At 46.0% G+C, this 25,114-nt stretch overlaps 1 protein-coding gene across 10 annotated transcripts in view; it reads left to right on the top strand.

Moving 5' to 3' along the window:
• Window positions 1–20,314, top strand: part of LOC135908105 (uncharacterized) — a 126,598-nt gene extending 106,284 nt beyond the window's left edge. For all 10 annotated transcript variants that reach the window (XM_065439863.1, XM_065439856.1, XM_065439860.1 and 7 more), the window contains 2 exons: window positions 3,267–3,392; window positions 19,973–20,314. In XM_065439863.1, coding sequence (XP_065295935.1) covers window positions 3,267–3,332 — 66 coding nt within the window. In that variant the 3' untranslated portion in view covers window positions 3,333–3,392; window positions 19,973–20,314. The remainder of the gene's footprint in view (window positions 1–3,266; window positions 3,393–19,972) is intronic.
• Window positions 20,315–25,114: the final 4,800 nt, after the last annotated feature.

The raw sequence follows: 25,114 nt of genomic DNA, 5'->3' as shown, positions 1-25,114 counted from the left end.
TTACCCCTAAAAAAATTAAATATGGGGTTTTACGTGCCATAACCACTGTCTGATTATGAGGCACGCCGTAGTGGAGGACTCCGGAAATTTTGACTACCTGGGGTTCTTTAACGTGACCTAAATCTAAGTACACGGGTGTTTTCGCATTTCGCCCCCATCGAAATGCGGCCGCCGTGGCCGGGATTCAATCCCGCGACCTTGTGCTCAGCAGCCCAACACCATAGCCACTGAGCAACCACGGCGGGTGAAATCATTACCCCTAAGCCACTGGCTTTGTTACATTGTCACTCCTTGAAGAAACATTGTGAAGATACTTTTCCTGATTGAGCTTTCATTAAAATTATGTGCCTTCATACCATAGGACGATGTGAAATACGTTCATTGCGAAATGAACAAAGCAAGCAAGCATAATAAAGTATAGACACACATACACAAAACTGCACTATCTAATCAAAACAACGCGTTTTTCTTTCCTAAATACATCACCTTTTATTTCTTCCGCTACTATTTATGAACAGATCAGCACCATCTGGGAAACAAAACGAAGATGTGTGGGTTCCAAAGCAAGCGTAGTAAATTATTTGAACCACTCTGTGACTTGCCAGTGTTTCATATAGCTTCGTGGTCCCGTACCTTAAGTTAACGCAAGAAAATTGGCGGAGTCAAAAATGACATCACAACACTCCTTTAGGTGTCAAAGCACGGAAACATGGTAAATACTTCGATAACGCAAAAATATTACTTAGTGACAGAAATAAAATGCAACAAATAATAACTGAGGTCATTACATCTGTGAGGAATGGGCTAAATGTCACTCCTTATGCAGATACAAACATAGCAGAATACATCTTGCGTTTTTCAGCGGGTCATCAGTAAAAATGAAGGAATAACGTCACGTGAAGAAATCTGCCTCATTAGATTTATACTATCATTGCATTCGCCCCAGCCTGTCGATCCAATGCGTGCCGAAAATGTTCAACTGTACATCGCATAAAACATCAGAGGAATGCATAGGCGTGCATCTCAATAACCATAAGCTGTGGTCGCGGTACTCATTCTTACTTTGCTGGAGATTTCTGACAATGGTTGTGAAAATAAAAATTTAATGAGTGGTCAATGCGAAGTTAAAAAATGCATGGCAAAGCAGAAAAGCGTCATAAAAATGTTGCCTTTCAGATTGTCATTAACTACTAAGCAGTGAATATCATGTAAACGAGCAGAAAGGACATTTTATGTCGTCAGACTTCCGCGATACACAAGCGACCCTTTCACTTATTTTCTTCTATAGACTTCGACGCTAGAGTGCTTGTAATGATGAAAACGAAAGCAGAATACATTTTGCATGTCTGACTTTGGCAAAGATATCTAGACAGCAACACGTAATTACTGTAGATCAATTTCAATATGGCATTCGGATTCGAAGCTCTGAATTTTGCCTAATTATGACGGTGAATAATCTGCAATCTACGGGCATATGTAATTAAGTTGCCACGCTAGGTCAAGCACCAGAAAAGAATATAGGCGAGAACAGGTAACTCTGTATTGAAGTAGCTTCATGCGAGTAATGGTTTACGACGAGTTGTCTTGACTTCAGCTAAAACGTGATATGTTATACTGTTTACATGTGCCCGCCCGACAAGGTCATCTATACCAACAGGCTCAAAATTATCAATGCCCCGCTATAGAAAATATGGAAAACATTCACGACGAAGTTAGTGAAACTGCCTATTTTTCGACAAACGAATATTTCGTGCCGGCACTCACAAAAAAAATGGTTTTCTAGAGTAAACGAGGCATACTCACGAAAGGAAACGCTATACCTTCAATAAAGCAATGTGGTGTATGCATAAACTGCCTTCAGTAAATGTTGCAATATACGTTGTGGTCACCTAGTTCCTGACATTACATGTTACCGATCCGCGTACTGTAGTGGTGCTATTTTCAGCAATCGTGAAATGTCCAGAAGGGGTCTGTTTGTGTAACACTGGCAAAAATAAATAAATACGATTTGAAGTTTCGATATTTCTTGCGCACGAACGCGATCTTCGTCGTGTAACGCCACTCAAAGTGCAAACACCTAATTTATGTTAACAATGCATTGATTTGCAGATGCTACGACCGGTGCAGAAATTATTGGGTTACAGTTGCGCGGTATGGTGGTACTATGTAGCACTGACTTGACGAAAGGGTGATGTTGCTTCAGTGATTTGAGACCATGCCTTTGCGTCCGCAGCCATCTGCGAGTGATATGACACACAAAAGGCGTCAGCAAGGGTGTTCATAAAGAAGCACTGTGAAAATATTTTTCCTTCTCAAGCAAAATAAAGAAACAATTGCAAGTTTCACTCGTACGCGAAGCAGTGAAAGTGACAGCAAGGACTATCGTTGCGCTGACGGCATCTGAGAAAGCTCGCTTGTAGATAGAGGCCGCCGAGGCGCCAAAGCACTCGCTCCTTGACGGTTCACGAGATTAGACCGAGCAGAAGCCGTGGGCGTTTGCAACCGCCCCACCAAATAAGTGACACAGTGTTACTTTGACTTTACTGTCCGTTCTTTTCAGGCCAGTGTACGCGCCACGGAGCGGTATGCTCATGGCTGATGAGCAGGGACGCTAATTTGCCTGCGCACACTGCGCACGCCAGTAGAGCAAGCCGAAGCGGTATCCTTTCTCTCACGATGCCGATTGAGTAGCGTCCACTTCACCACTTTTTTTTTTATCAAGCGCACTGGGCGTCTCTGTACTGGCGGACAACTTATGTGGCAATGAAGGGAAAGCTACGGAAGGAAAGCGCGCATCAGTAAGAGCGCTTCTGAAAAAAGTCCCGTGTTTTCATTCATGTTAGATTAAGCTGGGAAGAGAAATCATGAACACCTTATTAGCAACAGTTCAATAAGATAAAACGCACCACTGAATGTAGCAGTTGACTTATTTTGCGGCTTTTCCCTTCCGCCTCTTGACCAACGCGAAACCGTCTCACTTATAGTAGCTGCGCCGATTCAGCGTCTCTTCCGAGCAACCAAAAGCACTGTCAAACACTGGCGGACTACTTGGCGCCGTAGCACATGTGCAGCAGCCACGTGCGCCTAGCTTTCCCTTCATTGCCACAGAAAGTTGTCCGCGAGTGTACAGGCCTTCTAAGTTTGCATGGTCAATAAAACGATCGCACCACATCGGTGGCGGTGGTGGCTCCAGATGCGGTGGAGTTTTGAGAGGTCGTGTTAATAACACCACAATAAAAGCTGGCCAATTTTTTTCGCTTTTAAAGGTGTGTGGTACCAAGTCAACCTTTAAGAGCGGTGGGAACGGAGAGAGCATGCTGTGCCATTACTAGGACGACCCAGTGCACGGTAGATGGCGCACTTTCATGACATCAACAGGCATCGTCAATGAAGTAAGATATTTACACTCATTATAGTGCTCATCCTGTGAGGGAAAATTATGTTTTACATCGAACCTAGAAATCTAGGCTCACTGCCTAGCTACATAGTGGTCATTGCACTGTAAAACACATATGGGATGAAAAGTTGAAACTCGCTGGTTTTGGTCGCCGTAAACACAACAAACGTATGTCTATTGCCCTTGTGGCAAAAAAAAATTATAGATTCATAGGCAAATATTAGGAAGCGTGGACAAACCGATCATATAACCGGAAACCCCACTGAACCTATCATTTTCTACGCCGATAGGGTACCACCCACCCTGAGACACATCATGATCATCATCAGACTTGTTTTTGTTCACAGCAGGATGAAGGCTTTTTCCCAGAGATCCCAATTCTCTCCTCCCAGAGATCCCAACTCCTCTCTTGCGCCATCTGATTCTGTCTTACAGCAGAAAATCTCACGTAATCCCACCACTCAATTATCTGTCGTTCTCAACTGAGCTCCGCTTTCCTTGTTCCAGCATGTACCGAAAATGCGGCATGTGAACAACAGATAACAGTTGATTTATTTAAAGATGGAGGAAATGCATACCTGAAAAACTTGCACACGCAGTGCCTCAAGACTTCAGACAGTTCGAAGAATGCCTACGTTATACTAATTCATACGGATGGGGACGTTATTTAAGTGGATGAATATAGGCGCGCTAGCTTGCTTTAAATATTGTGCCAGCTATTCACCAAGGTAATTTCCAATAGACTGTGGGCGACACTTGCCTTCAGCCAAGTAACTCCAGTAAGGAGCATTCTACAATTAATCAGATTCATGGCATCAGTCCTGTTCTTCAGAAATTCGCGGAGTACAACCAACCTCTCTAATTGGCGGAGGGTTCGTACTGACGTTCCCGGTAACGGCTATCTAAGGTCTAAGGAGACATGCGTAGCTCGTCCCCACCCCGCAGCGCACAAAAAGGGGCGCCGCGGCGCTCTCCCTGACTCACAGGTAAGGCGTAGGGACCACTCCAGCCGCGGCACGAAAGAAAAGTGGGTTTATCCCCTGTCATGTACAAAATGCGCGCACGATACAGGCTTTGCGTCACTAGGGTGACAGCCGCGAACTATGGATGAAAGCTCCTCGGAATTCCGCTCAGCAACAGAGGCCCTTCCAAGGTCGGCTCTCCCCGCAAAATTCGTTGTTCTGATGGGCACGAGACCAAGTGGGTCCACAAGTCCGACAGCCATAAGCACCGAATGTGAATTTGGCAGGTGAAGGCACTCGCTTACCTAGCACGGGGAAAGAGAAATGCCGAAGACAGGGCGTGAGGGGCCCGCTCCTCGGCTGCTGCTCGTATGAGTAAAAATTTATGGGACGGGGGGGCGGGGGGGGTTACGTGCGAAAACCATGTTCTTATTATCAGGCATGCCGTAGATGGAAAGTGTGGATCAATTTTGACCGTCTGCTGTTTTCAACTTGCCAGCAATGCACACGAAAGGGCAACCTTGCATTTCAACCCCATCGAAATGCGGCCGCTTTTTTTCGTAGATTACGAAAACGCGTTTTGTCCAGCGGGGATACTAGCAATCATGGAGGCATCGCGTAGTCGAAGAGTGCAAGACGCATACGTCATTATCGTAGGAAATATCTGTAAAACTCCACAGCCACCTTAATTCCCCACAAGAACCGCGCAAAAATTGCGATCAAGAAAGGGCTCCGGCAAGAAGAAACAACTGCTCGAAAGCCATACGCTGCATCTTTAGAAAGAGTGTTCAATTCAAGCTACTGGACTAGGAAAGATCAGGTGTGATAATCAATTGCGAATGTATCAACAACGTACGGTTCGTAAATTACATTCTCCTTTCAGCAACACTTAATATGAGTAGAAATAAATGAAAACACTCTATACGATGATATATATTTTTTCTTGTTCGTGCCTCATTCAAAAGTAAATGGTAACTTACTTTATGGATGCCCTTTGTAAAGCAATGCCATATGCTTGCATAGCATCAGCAGAAATAATGGCGAGTTTTTTTCCGTATGCCATCCGCTAGTGAATTCCCTGCGCATAAAAACATCATTGCAAGCTAACACGCCGCAAGATATCTACTTCACACCATGTCACGTAGTCGAACTTTCCTAAACTAATAGACTAGAAGAGATGCAGAATGTGTAATTGAGAAGAGGGAAAAACTGCAGCACAGGTGGCCACGCACGAATCTCAAACATGATTGTAGCAGCAGCCAGATTAGGAGAGCCTTCATAAAAGAGCACTGGCAGCCCACAAAAGCTTCCTGTCGCAAGTCCCACGTGAGGCACCTTGTAGATACATGAATAAAACATCTGCACAGAAGAAAAAAACAAAGCGAGGGAGGAAATTAGAATGTGCATATTGGGCCTTCGATTAGCAATATGTAACAATGAAGAAGTTTGCTCATATCAAAAATAAATTTCGGCAATTCTTTCCCCTAAAGTACTGGGTTTTAAAGTGGGTATGTGATGATTTTTAAGATTAGTAGTACATTTTCTATCATAAGAAGCCAACAAACACTGAGACTAAGGATAACACAGGAGGATTTACTGGTGCTTAAGAAATGAAGTAAAGAAACAATAAATTATTTGAAATGAAAGAGGACGAAACAACTAATTACCGCAGTTGGGGAACGATCCCACAGCCTTCGCATTACGCGTACGATGCTCTACCAATTGAGCTACAGCGGAGCTGTTTCGCCATCCACTTTCTTGTGTATTTATGTTTTCTAGTAGGACCCTGGGAGTGTTAGCGCCACCACTAACGAACCTTGGCGGCGGATGTGGAACATCCTTTCTGCCGCAGTTGTCATGAGAATGGAATTTTTTTCGGTGACGGCAACCAATCAATGAACCCACACATGCTACATGAAAGCATCAATGCCCGTCGCGACAACCCTGCAGGCGTGCTTGCCCGAGCGAATGCGGTTGGCGCGCAGCGATGCATGGTGTTACGACTTTGCACCGCTGCACCACTATTACGACTTTGTGGTCCCGTAGCGCTCGTCACCCGTTTGGTGACAGAGCGTTGGTAGCGAAGACTCCGAGCCAGGCGTCGATGAGAATAACAAAAGGGACTTTATACACTATATACAGGTCATTATACAGGACATGAACGGGTCGGCACTGGGGCCGAGATCTCACAGCAAACGCGACTGTTCCCGCACGGCGACGTCCGGCGAAAACGCGTGACACATCTCACCCCAGTCGAGCGCGGCACTGGCTCCCGGTGGGTCGGGGGATCCGGTTTTCCAGGTCGCTCGTCGCGGCCTTATAATCCCCGAGGAACCATTGTCACTCAAACGGCCCAATACAAAGTCAGCACTCGGCGGTCGTCCGAGAGGTCCAACCAGCGACCGCGCTGGCCACCCGGTTCAAAGTTCGCGCGCGCGGTGACCTCCATGCAAAAGGAGGTGCGGCGCCGGGATGTCTGGCACTTGTGTGCATGTCTGAACACGCTGCTCGCCGATGCTTCTCCGCAGAGCACCGCTGCCTGACGGCTCAGCATCTTGACTTGTGAAGGGAGAATTTGGGCGCTCGCAGGATAAATTCTGCATCTTGCAGATTCGGAATCCGGGCTGGTGGTAATGGCACAACAGCATCCCCGCCCTCAGATAAGGCGCCGGGAAGACGAGCTGCCTCCACGTGGCTCGGATGCCAGGCGCGCACATTCGTCAGGCCCGTCCAAGTTCACGTCCAGTGTCGGGACGCCAGGTAACTTCACGTGCCCAGGTCCGACTCGCCAGGACAGGAGCTCTGCTCACCACGTTGTCGCCGAGGCACCTCGACCAGCTCCACTGGGTCGTTCCTAAGCCCTTGCTTCTCGCCACTGGTCCCGGTTGGTCGTTCTGCAGCTTGCAAAACCGACCGGCAAAAGGCAACACCCAACACGAACAAGTGCCCTCTGTCTCCCGTCAAACACCAGACAAGGCCATAATCCCAAATCAACCTAACTAAATTGCTATCCCCCCCTTTTGCTCCCGCTGCAACAAGAGGCAGGTGTACGATCTAGTACACAAGGCTCAAACAACCAGTTTTCAAATTAACAACACACCAAAATATCATGAACAATTAATCATCAGCAATAATAATGACAAATAGAATGGTCCCCTTGAAATCACTTGGACCGAAAACATACTACTGAGGAAGCTAATGAGGTCATTCATCTTTCCCGGCGACATTTTCGCGGAATCCGAAGCTGCTTATATCTGCGACCCTGCTTATCCGTGTAGCGGCGGTACAATAAGCCAGATTCCTTGCCAAATGAAACCCTCTTTTTTTTCACTCCCCGTTTGACGCTCTTCCTCAGATCGGCTAGTGAACAGTCTTCCTGTTGCTCGCGAATCAGAGTTTCTCTTTCAACTGCCGCCTGCTCCTGCCAGCTGGCGGAAACCGGAGCGAGTGTGGAGCCCGCGTCGCCTAATTGCGGCGTCGCGTCTATATCGCGGCTAGCATTGCACGCGTCACTCCCACTCACTTCCAGGACCCGCTCGCCTAGGCCAGCCTCCGAGCTCTGCCTCTCCCGTGCCTGCTAGCCACCTAAGTTACCTTGATCGGTCCGTGTGCCGCACCGCTGTTCGCACACCGGCGCAAAGTCAAGTTCCCTCGACAGCGGGCGCGCTTTGGACCGCGTGAGCGCCATGTACGCCATGTCGGCAAAAAATGATTTGCCCTGATCCTTCAGCAGCTGCTCCGAGTTATTTGAGAAGAGGTAGGCAAATTGTTCCGGGAGGGCGGCAGACACAGCGGCGTCTGTGTTAAGTTTCCCAAACTCTCCTTCAATGATAATCGTTGCGATCGGTAACCTTACACTCTCCTCCTCGGCCACTTGCCGTATCCTAGCGCACTCTCCCGTAAAATCACTCGAGGATACGAAAGACGGGTGGACAACGTCCATAGTTGCTGCAGAGTCCCGAAGTGCACGGCACTTCTTACCATTTACCTTAATTTCCTGCACATATGGCTCCAATAGTCGTATGTTTTTGTGAGTTTCCTGTATTGTTGCAAAAGCAATTTTCTCTGGGCAGCTCGTAGCGATGTGCCCTTGCTTTTTGCAATTGTGGCAGGTTAACGGTTTCCATTCTTCAAAGAAACGCGTCGTATCATTTCGCTGTTTTGTTGCAAAAGCAATTTTCTCTGGACAGTTCGCAGCGATGTGCCCTTGCTCTTTGCAATTGTAGCGAGTTAATGGCTTCCGTTTTTCGGGCTCCCCGGAAAACCCCTCTCTCCTATCTGCTTTTTCTATGCGCACTGCCTTGCTGTGCAAGCTGCGGCGGGTGTAATACTCTTCCGCTAACTCTGCAGCCTTGTTTAGCCTAACCTCCTTTAGCCTATCTTGCAGCCAGAGCCTGACCTCCTCATCAATGCAACGGTAGAACTGCACCAACGCGATGCATTCAACTATTTTGTCGCGGTCGTCGTGAACCTCTTCGCCCTTCAGCCATTCCACCAGGTCGGCTTTTAGACGAAACGCGAAGTCAACATTCGACTCCTTGTCCTTTTTTGCATACCGGAACCTCTGCCGGAATGCTTCGGGCGACAATTTGTACTTCCGCAGTAGCGCTTCCTTCACATCACTGTAGCTCTCAAACGCCTCTTTCGATAAGCAAGTTATTACGTCTGATGCCTCCCCAGGAAGCAAGGCTAACAGATTCTGTGCCCAGAGGGATCGCTCAATGCTATTCCGTTCGCACACGTGCTGAAATTTCACGAGGTATTTGGCCATATCCTCTCCGACGACAAAGGCTGGAAGTTGATCGCGTATTCTTGGACCGTTAGAAGTTAGATTAGGTGCCGGCGAGTTATTTCGGATCTCCAACTCTTTCATTTTAAGCTCGTGCTCAAGTCGCTTCCTTTCTGCCTGCAACTCCCGACGTTCCTTTTCTTTCCTTTCCTCCTTTTCCTCTTCGCGACGTTCCTTTTCTTTCCTTTCCTCCCTTTCCCGAAGTTCACTGATATCCGCACAGGCCTCTGCGGCTACCTCAGCCGTTACGTCCCTAGTCCTCATGACCTCAAGGATCGCATTCTTTCTTTTGGTTGAGCCCAACTCAATGCCCAACTCCTCACAAATTTCGAGAAGTTCCTTCACCTTGTACTTCTCCATCGTTCACTCTGTCCTCCTGCTGTTTACCCTTTTTGAATATACCTGCCGTACGCTACTATAACACTACTAGTAAGACATATGCAAGTATTTCAAACACTGCCCTGTTTACCCCCTCAGCATCCCCTCGTTGTCAAAACACTCTCACTAGGCTTGAAACACACAAGGTTAACACAATGCAACACCAAATCCTTCCCTAAGCTACTATAACCTGTGTCAGAGAAAGTCTGGTGTTTGAGGTAAACTTCAGGCACTCACCGCTCCGAGGTAGCTGATGCCGCTCAATCCCGTAGCTGCCATTCACTCTTACACATCCCACCGCTGCCACCACTGTTACGACTTTGCACCGCTGCACCACTATTACGACTTTGTGGTCCCGTAGCGCTCGTCACCCGTTTCGTGACAGAGCGTTGGTAGCGAAGACTCCGAGCCAGGCGTCGATGAGAATAACAAAAGGTACTTTATACACTATATACAGGTCTTTATACAGGACATCAACGGGTCGGCACTGGGGCCGAGATCTCACAGCAAACGCGACTGTTCCCGCACGGCGACGTCCGGCGAAAACGCGTGACACATCTCACCCCAGTCGAGAGCGGCACTGGCTCCCGGTGGGTCGGCGGATCCGGTTTTCCAGGTGGCTCGTCGCGGCCTTATAATCCCCGAGGAACCATTGTCACTGAAACGGCCCAATACAAGTCAGCATTCGGCGGTCGTCCGAGAGGTCCAACCAGCGACCGCGCTGGCCACCCGGTTCAAGGTTCGCACGCGCGGTGACCTCCATGCAAAAGGCGGTGCGGCGCCGGGCTGTCTGGCACTTGTGTGCATATCTGAACACGCTGCTCGCCGATGCATCTCCGCAGAGCACCGCTGCCTGACGGCTCAGCATCTTGACTTGTGAAGGGAGAATTTGGGCGCTCGCAGGATAAATTCTGCATCTTGCAGATTCGGAATCCGGGCTGGTGGTAATGGCACAACAATGGACGGAACGCATACAGTGATCACTTTTCTTGACCAATCTTCTTGTGTCGCTTCCACAGCGCTGATTGCTATGTATGGAACGGAGTATAGCGACTGAGAAGCCACTGCATACAATAACTGTATTTAAGTAATGCTTCATGCTGGCCATTTGCCCACATAGCCAAAGCTTAAACATGGCATCCTAATCAGAGGGCCAAGGAAAGCAAGTTGCTATGTTCTGATAACACCTCTAATTGATATTGTTGAAATAGATGGAAAAAACAATACAGATCAGGTAGAATTAGAGATATGTCAAAATTTTGCAAAGCACTTCTGCACATTGCTGGAAACCGCAGCACCATGCCTGTTCTACAAATATATGTGGCAATACAATCGCTATCTCAGACGCATGCTCCATCAGTGTGCAGTCCCCTCACAATGAGTTAAAAAAAAGCAGCCTGCACAAGCTACCTTAGGTGATTCATTCGGTAGGTGCCAGCCAAGTGTTAAAGGTGATAGAGTCAAGTTTACCTTAGTTCTTGCGTAGAAGCCACGGGCATGTTTTATGAAGCGTAGCAGCAAAGCGTACCTTCTGCAGCACACACAAAACATTCAAAATTACACTCCTTGCTGATGCTGTACTGGAAACTCCCGTTAAAAAGACTAAATTGCACAGACAGCTTGATAGAATGCAGAACTCATCGCGTACTGGATTGAATAACATTTGTGCATTAGGGAAGCAAGCTGCAACGTACACTATTGTAGCAAATTTTTATTCATATATGAAATACTAGTAAATGATGGCACAACCGAGTTAATTTGGGAATCTACATAGTATTGACTACCTAGAGGTTAATTTTGTAAAGATTAGAGAAACTAAATAGTAGTAGGCGTGAAGTGCGTGAGCCGGTGCTCGGAAACTGGAAATAATAGTGACATCTTATGAAGGATTCGTTCAAAAGAGTACCCATTTGTAAGCGATCAACCGGCTATTTCCCCACGATGTGCACCCTGTTATCAACCCCTATTCAATGTACTGTGCGTACCAGAGAGCATACATTAGCTTACACTGATAATAAGGATGCAGACCCATCATCAGGCTAGCGCCAAGAGAAAAGAAGGATGTCCAGCCATCTGCGCAGTGCAAATATTACAAAATCTGGTTCATCCGAAGTTCAACCTGGAAGCCCGCAAGGATCAGTTTTGGGCCACCTGTCCTTTTTTTTTAGAGTGAAGCTTTCTTCTCCTCTTCCTTCGACTTTCTCACTGCTGCTGCTGCTGCTGCTGTTGCTGCTGTCTGGCACACGTCCACGGCGAGTTCTTCAGAGCGTGCGTATACATGTCAGAAGCATGGCAGAGAAGAAAGAAGACGCGAGAAAGAAACTAGTTTGGACCATTGCAGCTCGTCGCATGTGCACCCTCTAAAGCTCCCTCGGCGTCGCCACATTAACCTTTTGACAGCTGTAGCTATCCATGTCCTCCCACAAAAGCATTGCATAAATGGCAGAGCTTACCTTTCTGGTAATGTGCAAGACCAGAGGGAAGCTAGATAGACTAGCAGGCAGGAGGGGGGAGAGGGGACACAGAATGGGTAGAACCAACGAAGATGCTAAACAAGTGACTGACAGACTTACAACAATTCGCTCTCAGTTCGCATACAAGAAGGGGATATGTAGAGATAGAAAGAAGGCAGCGTGACCAAGGCAAGGAAACATTACTACTATACGCGTAGTGCAACCCTATAGAGGCGCCACTGATAGCCACCTAGTGGGCTGTTTCAAACGTATGCTCGGGAGCAGTAGCAGTCGACAACCCTTGGCAGCAAGGATGGCATAATTGCGCGGCTGCAATTTCTTATTTGCTCGGGTGCCAGACTTCTGCTTCTGCGGTGACAACTGCAGCAAAGACGCTGGCCTCTAAGGAAGCGGACATGAACACCGTGTTACCGGTGTTTGGGACAACCCGGTCCACATACGTGTCAGGTGCATGCCGCAGACAAGCGCAATGAACCCCAGTTACACAAAGTGGAGCTCATGGTAACTAGCCGCTTTGTTTTGTTGACTAATGTGATATCTCTATCTTTTTTTAAATTTTACCTTTGCCGTATTACTGCTTCTGTACCTCAATAATACGCGCACGTCTTTAGTGCAGACTTATATCTCAAACAAATCCGCATGATGCGAAGTCTCGACATGTCGTAGTTATCTTCCTGCCTATCAATACATTTGAAATCGCCGAATAGGTTCCGTCAAAGTCGCCTCAAGAAGACTAGTCGCGAATTTATTCATGGAAATGCGTACACTAGTCAACGATGCCACCAAAACTCACGGTTTAATAATAGCACGGGTTAGCGCTGTATCGCCAATGCAGTTCCGCTGCATACGCCGGCAAACTGCCGTCCCCGCTGCAGTTTTCTCAATTTAAAGTTCCCTTAGGCGCCTGCTTGCAAACGCACAAAGCTAAACTCTGACGAGCTTCTCAGTCGTTTTTTTTTTCTCCAAAGTTACGAGAGAGAGATGCCACATGACATATTTCAAGGCAAAGCAGCGCCCATCAAAGTAGATAGGCGCTGGCGGCAAGTTCGGATTTATTCCTCTGCGGCATAAACATAATAAAAATTATTCAGTTGAGCACAAAATGAACATTGGAAAAGGCACTGCATTGTGGAACAAACAAACCACTCTGCGTGGTAAGTCTGCTGAGAGAGCATCGACGTGTAAAAACTTCCCCAACGTGACGCCAACATCTCACTGAAAATGGAACAGAAACACCATGTGCAGCAAATATTACCAATCCTCGTCCTGAATTACCTCTTTTCTTAACACATTTCCCAAGAAGATATGTATGATGTCCTAGGGCGGAAATAATAAAGCTCTTAAAGAAGTTCTTGCCTGTTACCGTTCCGATAAGAAAGAGTGTGATTTAGACCCTTCACAAACAAGGCAAGGTGAAAACCTCGCAATGTAAAAAAACAATTCTGCATGAAGCAACTACCAAAAAATAAGACATGCACGAAGCCACGCATAAGATAGATTCAAAAACATGAAGTGCGTGACAGCAGGTGGCAGGATTTACTGGGCCGCATAAAACCAACAATTTTAGTTCTTGGAAGTTTCAGTAGCCTTAACACACAACATGATGTGCTCGTGAAATCGTGCTACCTAGCTACCGCAACACAATAAAGAATCGGCAAATGGTAGAAGCTGCAAGCGACATCGAAAACTTTAGCGAAATGCCTTTAAACCGCACGCTACACTGCGGACGCACCGAACAAAACATGGGCAGGCCGTGGTCAACTTCGTCGCTGACACGTTGAAGCATGGTCGAGTGCGAAAGACACGGAAACGACCAAAGAAAGCATGTAAACAAAAAATTTCCCGACGAATGGCGCCGACCCATTGCTACCGTTTCTCGCGATCATGAGGCTTTGCGGGTCATGATTAAAATCGTATCGCAGGCATGCTTTTACTGGTATTTGAGCTCCACACTTTGCAACCATTCTTCTTCGACATGCCTCGAGGTTTTGGCCACCGCACAGTTCCGAGGGGTGTTGCTTATTTTGTTCTGAGAACGTGAATAATACAGCAAAGCACGATCCTCGACGCCGAGAAATAAGGAGCGCGGCTGCCGCCTTTCCCGAGCGCATTTCGCGAGACCTCCACCAGTGGCGCGTTCATCATCGCGCACTACGCGTATAGACACGAGAGCGTTTGCGGGCACATTTCATATAATTATGTTGAAGGTACGGTACGGTGCGTGTTTGCGATTACTAAAATATAAACACCCCGCAAATTTGTCAGGCGGACAGCTTACGCAATCTGTACAGAAACAGAGTCGCACTTAAAGCACACCGTAGGGTCTACGCGACACTGCCGAAGCGGTCGCACGACAAATCAACACTTCTGCGCGCACCGCTGTAGCTGTCCGGCTGTGCCGTCGCTCGAGGTCGCGGGTTTGGTCCCGACCGCTGCAGCGACATTTCAACGGGGGCGAAATAAAAAGAACGCTTGTGCATTTAGATTTTGGGATACGTTAAATGACATATCAAGCCACATATTTTCGAAACACTATATGGAACTTCACGGAGTTATCGAGACATCCCTAGCGCCAACATATTGCCTTCTCATGGTGTGTATATATAGGCTTTTTTGGAGTGTTCTCCAAGCTGCGCATATACAATACTGCTGGCATTGTTCTATCTGTTCGCATCATCGTTAACCTAATCTTACGTTCGCTGCAGAAGGAAGGCTTGTCACAGCGATCTCCAACTATCCCTGTCTTGCGCTAGTTGACTCCAAATTTCACCCCAAGATTTCGCAATTTCGTCACGCTACCTAATTTTCTGCGGTTGTCGAGTGAGCATCTTTTCCTTTGACAGCCATTTTGCAGATATAATTTTTAACCTGTTCTTTGTCCACGCACTGCATGGCTTACCACGATTATTTAGCAGATTAACACTCTGTGTTTACTTCAGCCATTTGAAACTATCTATCTCTTTATCGAGCGTAGGATTGATCTATCTGTATGTATATCGATGTAACCACTGACGCCAACACAGTCGCCCAAGGTGTCTACCAACATAGGGCAATAGGTATGTGCCCGGGATCGTGATGAGGTCGTGGTCATTCCAGCGCTTTCATTCAAGTTTGCCATAAGACTATCGTCATGCCGTCCTAGTCATGCCATCATCGTCATACACGCTTCTTCATTATCTTCGTCATGCCATTGTCTTCATACAAGCGCCTTCATTCCATTGTCATCATATCGTTGTAATGCCATCATCGTCTGTCTGTCACCGTCACACATTCGTTGTCATCGCGAAGCCTTCGTGGTCGTTCCATCGTCATCATTCAACTTTCCTCATGCCGTCGTCGTCACGCCATTGTAGTGATACTGTCGCCGTGATAACATCGTCCCATCCGGTCGTCATCATACTGCCTTCAATGTTACAATCGCGTCAATCTTTCTTAATCATTCTACAGTAATCATAGCACGTTGCCATTTATTCGTGATTATTCTGCCGTTGTGACGCAATCGTCATCATTGCGTTGTTGTCAAACAGTACCTATCGCGCATCTGTTGTTTTGCGGTCGCTGTCGTGTGGTTATCGTACTTAAGATTCCTCATCTGACTCTTATCGCACCATCGTCGTCGTAGAGGTTTTCTGATACAATCTTTGTCACGCCATTTTGTCATATGCTCGTCATCATCCGCCATCATACCGTCCACATGCGATCGTCATCATTGTGTCGTCATCATACAGTCATCGTCATGCATTCATTGTCTCGCCGTCATCTGGGCGTTGCAGTGGCTGTTCCATCGTCGTCATTCTAAGTTCAAACATCCAACTGTTGTCATGCCATCGATGTTGCGCTATTTTCGTGCGAGAGACAGCGTCACACTTTTGTTCTAATACGTCATACCCCTTTTGTCAATTCATCGACGTCATTACCTTTCATTCTGTCACAGCCATAATGCCGCCATTCAATCGTGATTATGCAGCTGTTGACACGCAGCGTCGTCACTTCGTCATCGTCACAGTCGCTATCATGCATCAGTTATCATACCGTCGTCGTGATTGTGTCGTAATCGTGCTACTGTCGTCATGCCCTCTTCGTCATCCGCCTGTCCTCATACGGCTGTCGTAACGCTCGTCGTCATCCCATAATCTTCATGCAATCGTCGTCAGGGGGGGGGGGGGGGGGGGGGGAGGTCGTAGACTGCCATCGTGACGATTTAACAATAGGCATCTTGTCGTCATTATTGCGTTGTCGTCATACCGTCTTTGTTGTTCCATTGGCTTGATTCTTTCACCGTCATTTCATCGTCGTCACAGCGGTGGGATCATGCAGTCATTTTCAACCCGCTTTGCTCAGAGGCGACGTTGGCAAGCGAGTGCCACAGCAAAATGTTACGATACCGGAGTATGTGTCATATAGCCGAAGTGATGGAAGTCCCAGGGACCACTGTATTATGGTTAACTCTTTCGTTGATGACGCCTATTGAAATCGATATACCGGTGATTGATGCTTTATATTACCGATTTCGACGTGTTGTAGCCGTTTCCTAGCCACTTAAGACCATGCAGTAGTTAGTACTAGCACTGCACTTTCAGAATCAGTTCAAATTTTCCCGCTCTGGCGATGTAGTGATTCTTCACGGCCCCTTTTTGCGAACTAATCTGCATACGTTGTAGCGAAAAGGAGAGTGGCTGCCAACCTGTGCCGCGCTCGAGAAAAAAAACATGCCGCTCACAATTACGCCGCACTTGTATCAAAACTTTGTACTCAGATGACTCCTAGCAACTCAATAATTACATTATTAAGGAAAAATGAGACGGCCGTCCAAAGGTAGCTAATTGCTACAAAGGAAACCCATACGGGTTCCTGGAGAGAAAAGTTTCGCAGTCGAAGAAACATTTGTCGCATGTCGGGGCTCGAACCAAGCGCTCGTCGCCTTTCCTGGGCAGCAGTTTTACCATCTGAGCTAAACAGGCGCCTAGAAGATTGCAGGACGAGGTCGCATTTATCAACAACTTGAAGCAAACACAAGTTTAACGTAATAGTTCTGCGGAAACACGCAACCTAGAGGGAATTCTTAAGGGAAAATAAGACATCCACCCAAACGTAGCTAATTGTTACAAAGGAAACTCACACGCCTGGTTAGCTCAGATGGTAGAGCGGCTGCCCCGGAAAGGCTGTGGTCTCGGGCTCGAGACCCGAACCAGGACGAATTTTTCCTCGACTGCGAAGCTTTTCTTTCGAGGAACCCTTATGGGTTCCCTTTGTAGCAATTAGTTACCTTTGGGTGGATGTCTCATTTTCCGTTAATAATTACTTATCTCCACCTTGCGGGCTTCCGCAGAACTGTTAGGTCAATAATTACATTATATCACCGCCTTTCCCGTCCGGCTGTGCAGAGCGGTGATAATTACCCGAAAATGATGCCAACTGTTAACTAGTGGGCTTTAGTATGGAGTCCAAGTCGTTTTATTCCACCAAAGTACATTTCAGAAGGTCCGCCGCATGTCTAGCATGTGGACCTGGCATTTTCAACCAGTTTCCAAGAGTTTCCACTTCGCTTCTCTCGTAAAATCCCGGCAAGGCGTGCTGCCGGTGTCACTGCACAGTCATCGAAGGACGCCCTCATTGCGTCGTCCCGCATGGCTGTGGCGCCAGAAAAGCGTCGCGCTCATAACTATGCTACACCCACACTTCAATTTAGTGATGAGGACTTGAGTTATGATTCCAAAGATGACACCAAAGCAGATTCAACCTCTGACTGTGACGACGTTTTGAGTCAGCATGGGACATCTTCCGCTTTTCACAGGGGAGTTTACGGCCGTGAGCGGTCTCCTTCTTTGTGCGCGCTTATCTGCCGATCACTCTACTCAACCTACGCGCTCGAATGATTACCTTCAGGGTGCATATTTAGCTTGGTCATGATGTGTTACCATCGGCAGCCAAGAAACTTCCCTCCAATTTTCGTTCAACTTCCATCATCATCATCATCATCAGCCTGGTTACGCCCACTGCAGGGCAAAGACCTCGCCCATATTTCTCCAACAACCCTGGTCATGTACTTCAGTCGTTCAACTTCCGCTCCGTAGCAAATCTCGGCCCAGCAGCACTACGGAGCAGCGCAAGACAGTTAAGAACAGCGTGGGAATTCTTTCTACTCTTCTTCTCTGCAGAGGTGATAAAGCAAATCTGCGAAAATGCAATCAGATACGCTGGGTTGCATAATTCTGTCGTTGCCCAGCTACGCTGAGAGCGATCGCTCCTGGAAAAAAGTGCGTGACTCCAGACGAACTGGTGAAGTACGTTCTTTGGACTTGTCATTGGACCTTCCTCAAAGGATGCCGAAAAGGTTGAACTGCAATATGTGTTACGAGGACCACAACGTTGAACCAAAATCAGTCGTATTGTGGTAAACGGCAGGAGTGCGCCTATGCGTCACAAAATCCAGGAACTGCTTCACCGCATGGTCTGAGTGATGAACTGGTCTTAGTTGTTCTTTTGTACACGAAGAACAGCGCCGTAGTGACCATTTATTTTTTCAGACACTATTCCTAGGTTATTCAACTTTGAAATGTGTATTCTAAATTTCCTTTGATATTCATGTTTTTGTACATATCATATTTTTATTGTTTTTATCAGCTGGCAGCAAAAATGACGCTTTCTTTAATTTTTATGTTTTACCTAATAATTTTTTTTGCTTGAAAACGTGTTTTTGGAAAGAGCATTTTATCATTTACAACATGCTAAGCTGCAATGTGTGCTAGCATTTTATTTTTTTTTGCGTAACCTATAAAAACGACCATTTTCTCGCGGTAATTAAATAGTTAAATAAACGTGACTGGAAATACCGTGTATCATCACATAGGTCGATTTCTCATCGAATTAAGTATTATTTATTTTTTTCAGGAAGGTTTCCTTTCTGCTAACCGGTAATTGTTATACACCTGTTACAATCATGTATTTAGGTCCAATCTTTATTGCAGTGAGTTTTCCTTTCGTTCTTGTGTTCATTTGTACCACTTTTGTCCTGTGTAGAGTGAAGGAGCTCATGAAGCTGCGGCTTTTTCCTCTGGTAGTCCTCTTCTAATTGGAGCGAAAATGAAGGTTTATTTATTTGCTGATTGATTGTTTCAGTGACTGACTGATTTACAGCCATCAACTGTCATGTTGAGATAGAACAAAGACACACAAAGGAACCAACATACGTGGACGTAGCTGCTACGTGCGCGTCTGTTCGTTCCTCTCTACGCGTTCAACTGTTTCTGCTGCTACAATCACCAAATAATGAACCAACTAGCTCGGTTAAACATCTTCAGATAAGTTCTGCAGCAACGTTTCTTTGCCTTAATCTCTACAAAAATATCGGCTACTCGTTTGCTCTTTGTTGCACAACGCTTTCTTAGTGTTTATAAATGGCACACCTAACATTTTTCACGCATCACATTTGGACTATCTTTAACTTGTTCTCAAGCTTCCTCGTTAGCTTCCAAGTTACGGTCCCGTATATAAACAATGATAGAGGCAAGCTCCCGGTAAAAATTTGGTAATACCTGCTGTTTGCCTTTCAACCTATTTTTCTCCAAGTCTTCAACTCAATAAATATACAAAAGAAACTTTATCTCCAGGAATGCAGCCACTAAAATTCAGAATAAAAATTGTTCCGTATCAGCCACGGTGCTTCACGGCCATGGATCAAAACACACAGTTGCAATTTGATCAATTAGCCGTCGTACTAAAAAGATACTGCGCAATCTTTCCACCTTGAATAAAGATCCTGGCATAGTGACTTCACTATCTTTACGAGCAAACATTTTACCTTCCCTTACACTTATCGAACCGTCGACTGGAGTGAAAACTCTTGTTGGACCACTGTACGTGACTTCCCTTCGCTGCAGGTATAAGCTGTTCTCATCTGCTCCATTAAATAACTTTCTACTTAGGGCCTTTTTCCAAATGTGAGCCTATATGTTTTCTTTTTTCTTTTTAGACAGATTTGGTACGGCATGTGCTTGACCCCTCAGTCGCTGCTGTCGTCGGCTGGGCTTTTTACGGCCTTGAACTCGAGGATTCCAGCGGTGACTGCGCTCCATACTGGGGTGGAACGAAGGAGCAGACCCAGACGTTCGCCTATTTTGGACTAAAGACTGCTGCGAAAGAAATACTAGCGCTGAAAGCAACAACTATATCTAATGCCAATGCCACAGGAAGCAACGTGGAAAGCTCCCAGCCATTACTCGTCACGGAAGTTACAAGCAGTACATTCAAGAGAATACGACACAATCGTGACGCCCAAGCATCTTTAAATGCCAAAATACAATACCAATAACGACCTCCCGATTGTGTGCTCTTGTTTAACAAAACGTACCATCAGTCATTAATGTGAACTAGGACACGACAGAGATTTCCAACGGAAGTTGCACACATGTTGTGATCTATTGAAATCGTTATTCACTTTATTACTATTATTCAATATCCTCTTTTTCAAAACTTGAACAAGTAGCAGAGCAGTGATGCGCCAACTTTCTGTGTAAACATTTTCTTTTGGACATTGACGTAAGTACGGTGGACAAGCGTTCTCTTTATTTATTAATATTGTCCAGGAACTTCACTCTCGCGAATTGTAATGAAATATGAAGCGAGGGATGATATTTGTGTTACTTAAAAAGGACAAAATCGCCGCAGGAGACATTAACAGATTCTGGGTTACTGAGGCAGAGATCTAGTACAAGAGTTGAGGATATTTTTAAAGTGGCACAGAGATGTGAAAGATATAAAATCAAGCAAGTAACAAGTTGCACTTGGCAGATAAATAAAAAGAATGTGTTGAAATTTCGCCAGAAAATTCGAGGCGTAATAAAATAACCAATTATGAGTATCTTATGGTTAGCAAGGACCGATATAACATTTTCAATAGTGGCCAGAATATTTATGTAAGTCTCAATGTTCATATCAGCCGCAACGTAGAAATGACCTACTAATAGTCTATTACAACCAGCACCAAAAATCTAATATTTTAATAATAATAATATGAACAATAATTCCTATATATACATAGATTCGACGATTGAGGTAAAACCCACCACAGCTTCGCTGCACGCCCTTCTTCACAGAGTGGAAGGCCTGAAGAATTTTTTGTTACCCTCGAAGTTTCTCCCCCTAATGTTATGGCCAATAAAATATGACGATTCTATAAGTTTCTTCTAAACATTAGCGGTAAGCTATGGATCGTAATTTCTAAATGCCTACCGTATGCGCATTTGCTGATATTTACTCTGCAACTTAGTTTCCTCTTACCTGCCTCTCCTCAGAAGGTCTGGCCTATATAAAGATGCTCTTGCATAAGTTCTAAAGGCTGTCGTGTAAACATGAAATGTCCTTTCCTTAGCAGGGAACTAAACATTAACTTTGTCTCCTACATAAGAATATTTCATTTTATTTTCACATTTGGTCGTCTTACGTTTTTGAATATTGACACTAGGTCTAAGGTCATCATTTATTGTTCACCAGTTTTGGCATTGCTGAACAGTTTCTATATAATCTTTATATAACAGTTTTTATAATCTTTTTAGAACAGTTTTTATATAATCTAATAATAACGGATATGCTGTGCATGCATGTTTCCGATGACCATCTTGACTGGGATATTGCTATCCTTTTTGACACATTCACATACATTTGATCACGCTACAACACTGCAGGTTACTCGTTATCTTATTTGCTGTACTTGCGTGTTACCGTATTGCCTTTTCATATAATACTGCCTCCCCTTCAAGAGTGCGTGTATACCCACGACATCATTACCCGAGCCGAAGAAGCACGCCAAGTTCATCACCGTCGCCTTTGTGCTTCTCAGAAGAAGCAGAAAAGCATTCATGACCGACGACACCATGGCTTCTTCTATGTTCTCGTTGATCTTGGCCTTCTATAGCCTCCGAACTCTATGCCACCCTCTCAGAGACGCTTCTGTGTCGCTACGACGTTCTCACTGGGCACTCCACCAGGTGATCGACGTGACCATACGAGATCTCTCTGGTCACACCTACTACTCGCTTCATCAAGAATTTCCGGGACGTTATTCAAACCGCTATCAGTTCTCTTCTGCCTAAGAAGCAGCGGGATAGCGCTTCCGCGCCAGGCAGAAACATGTTACACTGATCTACACAACATTGAGGAGGAGCAGCAGGAGCTTGGGGCAGGAGGAGACGAGGTTTCAGTGAATGGCCAGCTGTGGACTTGGCCTTGTGAGTCGTGTACGTATTGTGAACTTATTTCCCTTCTTACTTCTTCCCTCGGCAACAATGTAAACTTTTAGCTATGACACTCTGTGTCACACTGGCTCATAGTCATTCTGGGATATGTCTAAGGGATGCTGCATGCCATTCGCGTATTCAGTCACAGTTGAACACCAATTTAAGTACGAAATAGCTCCCGCATACAAAATTGACAAAATGAGGTGAATGAATATTTTGCCCTATTCGCAAAAAATGTGTGCTTCACAAATGTCCATAAGTGGACACTGTGTGTAGATGTTTTACATAGCGAGTTATCGTTTCGTTACGCTGCCAGAGATGAGCTAACTCATTGAATTATTAAGGTCAATGTTTAGTGCATGGATTGTCCTGTTGCAGCATACCTTGTGGCCCATAATTCAGTAGCCTAAATTAACAAAATGAAAGGTACCAGTGAATCTAGAGGGCTATCTTATTGTCTCAACCGGTTAAAGATACCTATCAGCCGATATTTATACGTATGTGCAAGCTTGGCTTGTAATTTATTGTTTTTTAGACGATACAGAAATGCGCAACCACTATTAGAGGACATTTAGTGCTATTTAAGTATTTAGGAAAATCGAGTGTAATAGTAAAAACTTCGAATCATGGGTCGTGCATCGGCAAGGCCATGAAGCACGCACTGCTTAACCGCTGGCAAGCCCATTTAGAGCAGAAAGGGGCATACCCATATGATTCCGCCCGCACTTGTCCACGCAAGACGCAATGATACAACTAAAACACCAGGTGCTAGATGGCAAGACGAGAGGCACCAGAGCAATTCTCGGCCTCGACCTCGAAAGCGCGTTCGATAGAATCGCGCACTCGGTGATCTTACACCAGATATCGCTGCAAATCCTAGGTGTACGCAAGTACACCTAGGTTCGTAAAAGATTTCCTGACACAAATTACGTTAAAGATTTCCTGACAGGAAGGCGAGCTGTTTTAGTGGCAGGGGACCTACAGCGAGAAGAGCAAATACTGGGAAGTACCAGCACCCCGCAGGGCTCCGTCATCTCGCCCACGCTATTCAACCTGCTCATGATCGGGCTAGCAGAAAAGCTATAAGAACTCAAAGACGTCCGGCACACCATATACTCCAACGACATAACTCTCTGGGTGCACGAAGGCAGCGACGGCCACATCGAAGCGGCACTGCAATTAGCAACCGAGACAATAGAGGAGTACCTTGTGGGTACGGGGTTACGATGTTCGCCGGAAAAATCGAAACTCCTGCTCTACAGCCCTACACAGAGGGGCAGAGGGTGTGGTCAGAAAGCGGCGACGACCAAGCGAGAATGTGAAGAGATCAGACAACGCACGAGAAACGGACCAACCATCCCGATAGTGCAGAGAATTAGGGTCCTCGGCATGATAATAGAGGCCAACGGCGTCAACGGCCCAACGATTGCTAAATTAAAGCCATTAAAGCCATTTAAAGCCATTTTTCCGCGTCGAGATCATTCTTGCAAAGTCAAATGCATCATGTGTCCTTCCCTCGCATTTGGTCAGTCATTTATGCCTCACACCGCGAAATAGTGGAATAATCTGCCAACGCTCATTGTCACGGAAACAAATGCCTCGAAATTTACAGACGGTCTACGCAGTACCATACATACCTAATATATGACGTTTCACTCTCTGGTTGGCGAACTGATTTTTAATGTGCCGATAACCAAAGCCTCCACGACGTTGTTATAGTTTGTACAAATCATTTAGGGCCATTTAGAGGCATCTTATGTCTTCATATCCTTGAGGTCGAACAGGAGAGGTTGCGGTGCGAGTAAGGTCCAAGTTGCCTGCAAAATGCAATGTTTATTTTTTGCCTTAGGCTGAGAGGGACACAGCGACACCCTTTGCCCAGGAAACCGCACTAGCTGGACACATGAACTATTTCTAAGCGCAAGCTCGTGTAAAGGCAGTCTCCGAAAAGGACTGGCCGAGTGGCGTCCTCCACGGGAGCGCATATTTCCTGCGCCTAGTTAGTTGTAGGCTGCCTTATACGGCCGTACAAAGAAGTGCCTAAGAAAGAAGAGGCGCAAACAGAAAGAAGCCCGAAAGAAAGAAGAGCTGCGTCCCCGTTGCTAGGCGACACCGGCTACACAGAGCATGCACAGCGCGGTGTCCATCTGGGACCTCCAGCAAGCCGCTTCGTGTAAACATTTTAATGGTTCAACTGGTATACTGTAGCAAGTACGCTTTGAATTTAGGCAAAGGCGCTCCATAATGTATGCTTATAATAAAGGTCAAAGTGTTAAATGTTATTGTAACCTCTAGTTTAAGTGCACGCCTATTTCCCTTTATTAGAGGTTAACTTTGTTTACCTTATAGATTAAAGGTACACAAATCTGTGAGAATATACCCTTTTAATAAACATTACCGTGCTAAGTGTGTAGAAATAAACTGAAGTGGCGGGCCAGTTATCAAGTAAGATTCAAGTTTATGTATTAGAATTTTTTCATAATGGTGTCAGAAGCTTTTGTTAAATCTATAAATACACTTCCAACCAGCAAGCCTTGGTCGATTGCCTTCTTGACTTTATCGGTGAAGGTTAGAAGCGCAAGTTCGGTTGAGCAACCCTGCAGAAAGCCATACTGTTTAGGCGATAGTAGATTAAATTTGGTTATGTAGCATGACAAACGTGTATGAATTAGTGAGTGAGTGAGTGAAATAACTTTATTTTGGTCCAGAGAAGACGCAGGGAAGACCCCGCGCCACCCAGCTAGTCCCACGTAGGCACCACCAAGCCGAGCTTGACGGCCCGATCGCGGGCACTCTGGACGGCCAGGGTTTGGTCGCTGAGTTCAGGGCTGCCCAAGAGCGCAGCCCACCTATCCTCGCTGAAGGAGGAGCCGATGGCT

The sequence above is a fragment of the Dermacentor albipictus genome, chromosome 5 (assembly GCF_038994185.2).
Source record: "Dermacentor albipictus isolate Rhodes 1998 colony chromosome 5, USDA_Dalb.pri_finalv2, whole genome shotgun sequence".
Taxonomy (NCBI): domain Eukaryota; kingdom Metazoa; phylum Arthropoda; class Arachnida; order Ixodida; family Ixodidae; genus Dermacentor; species Dermacentor albipictus.
This window is presented reverse-complemented; position numbering and strand designations above follow the sequence as displayed.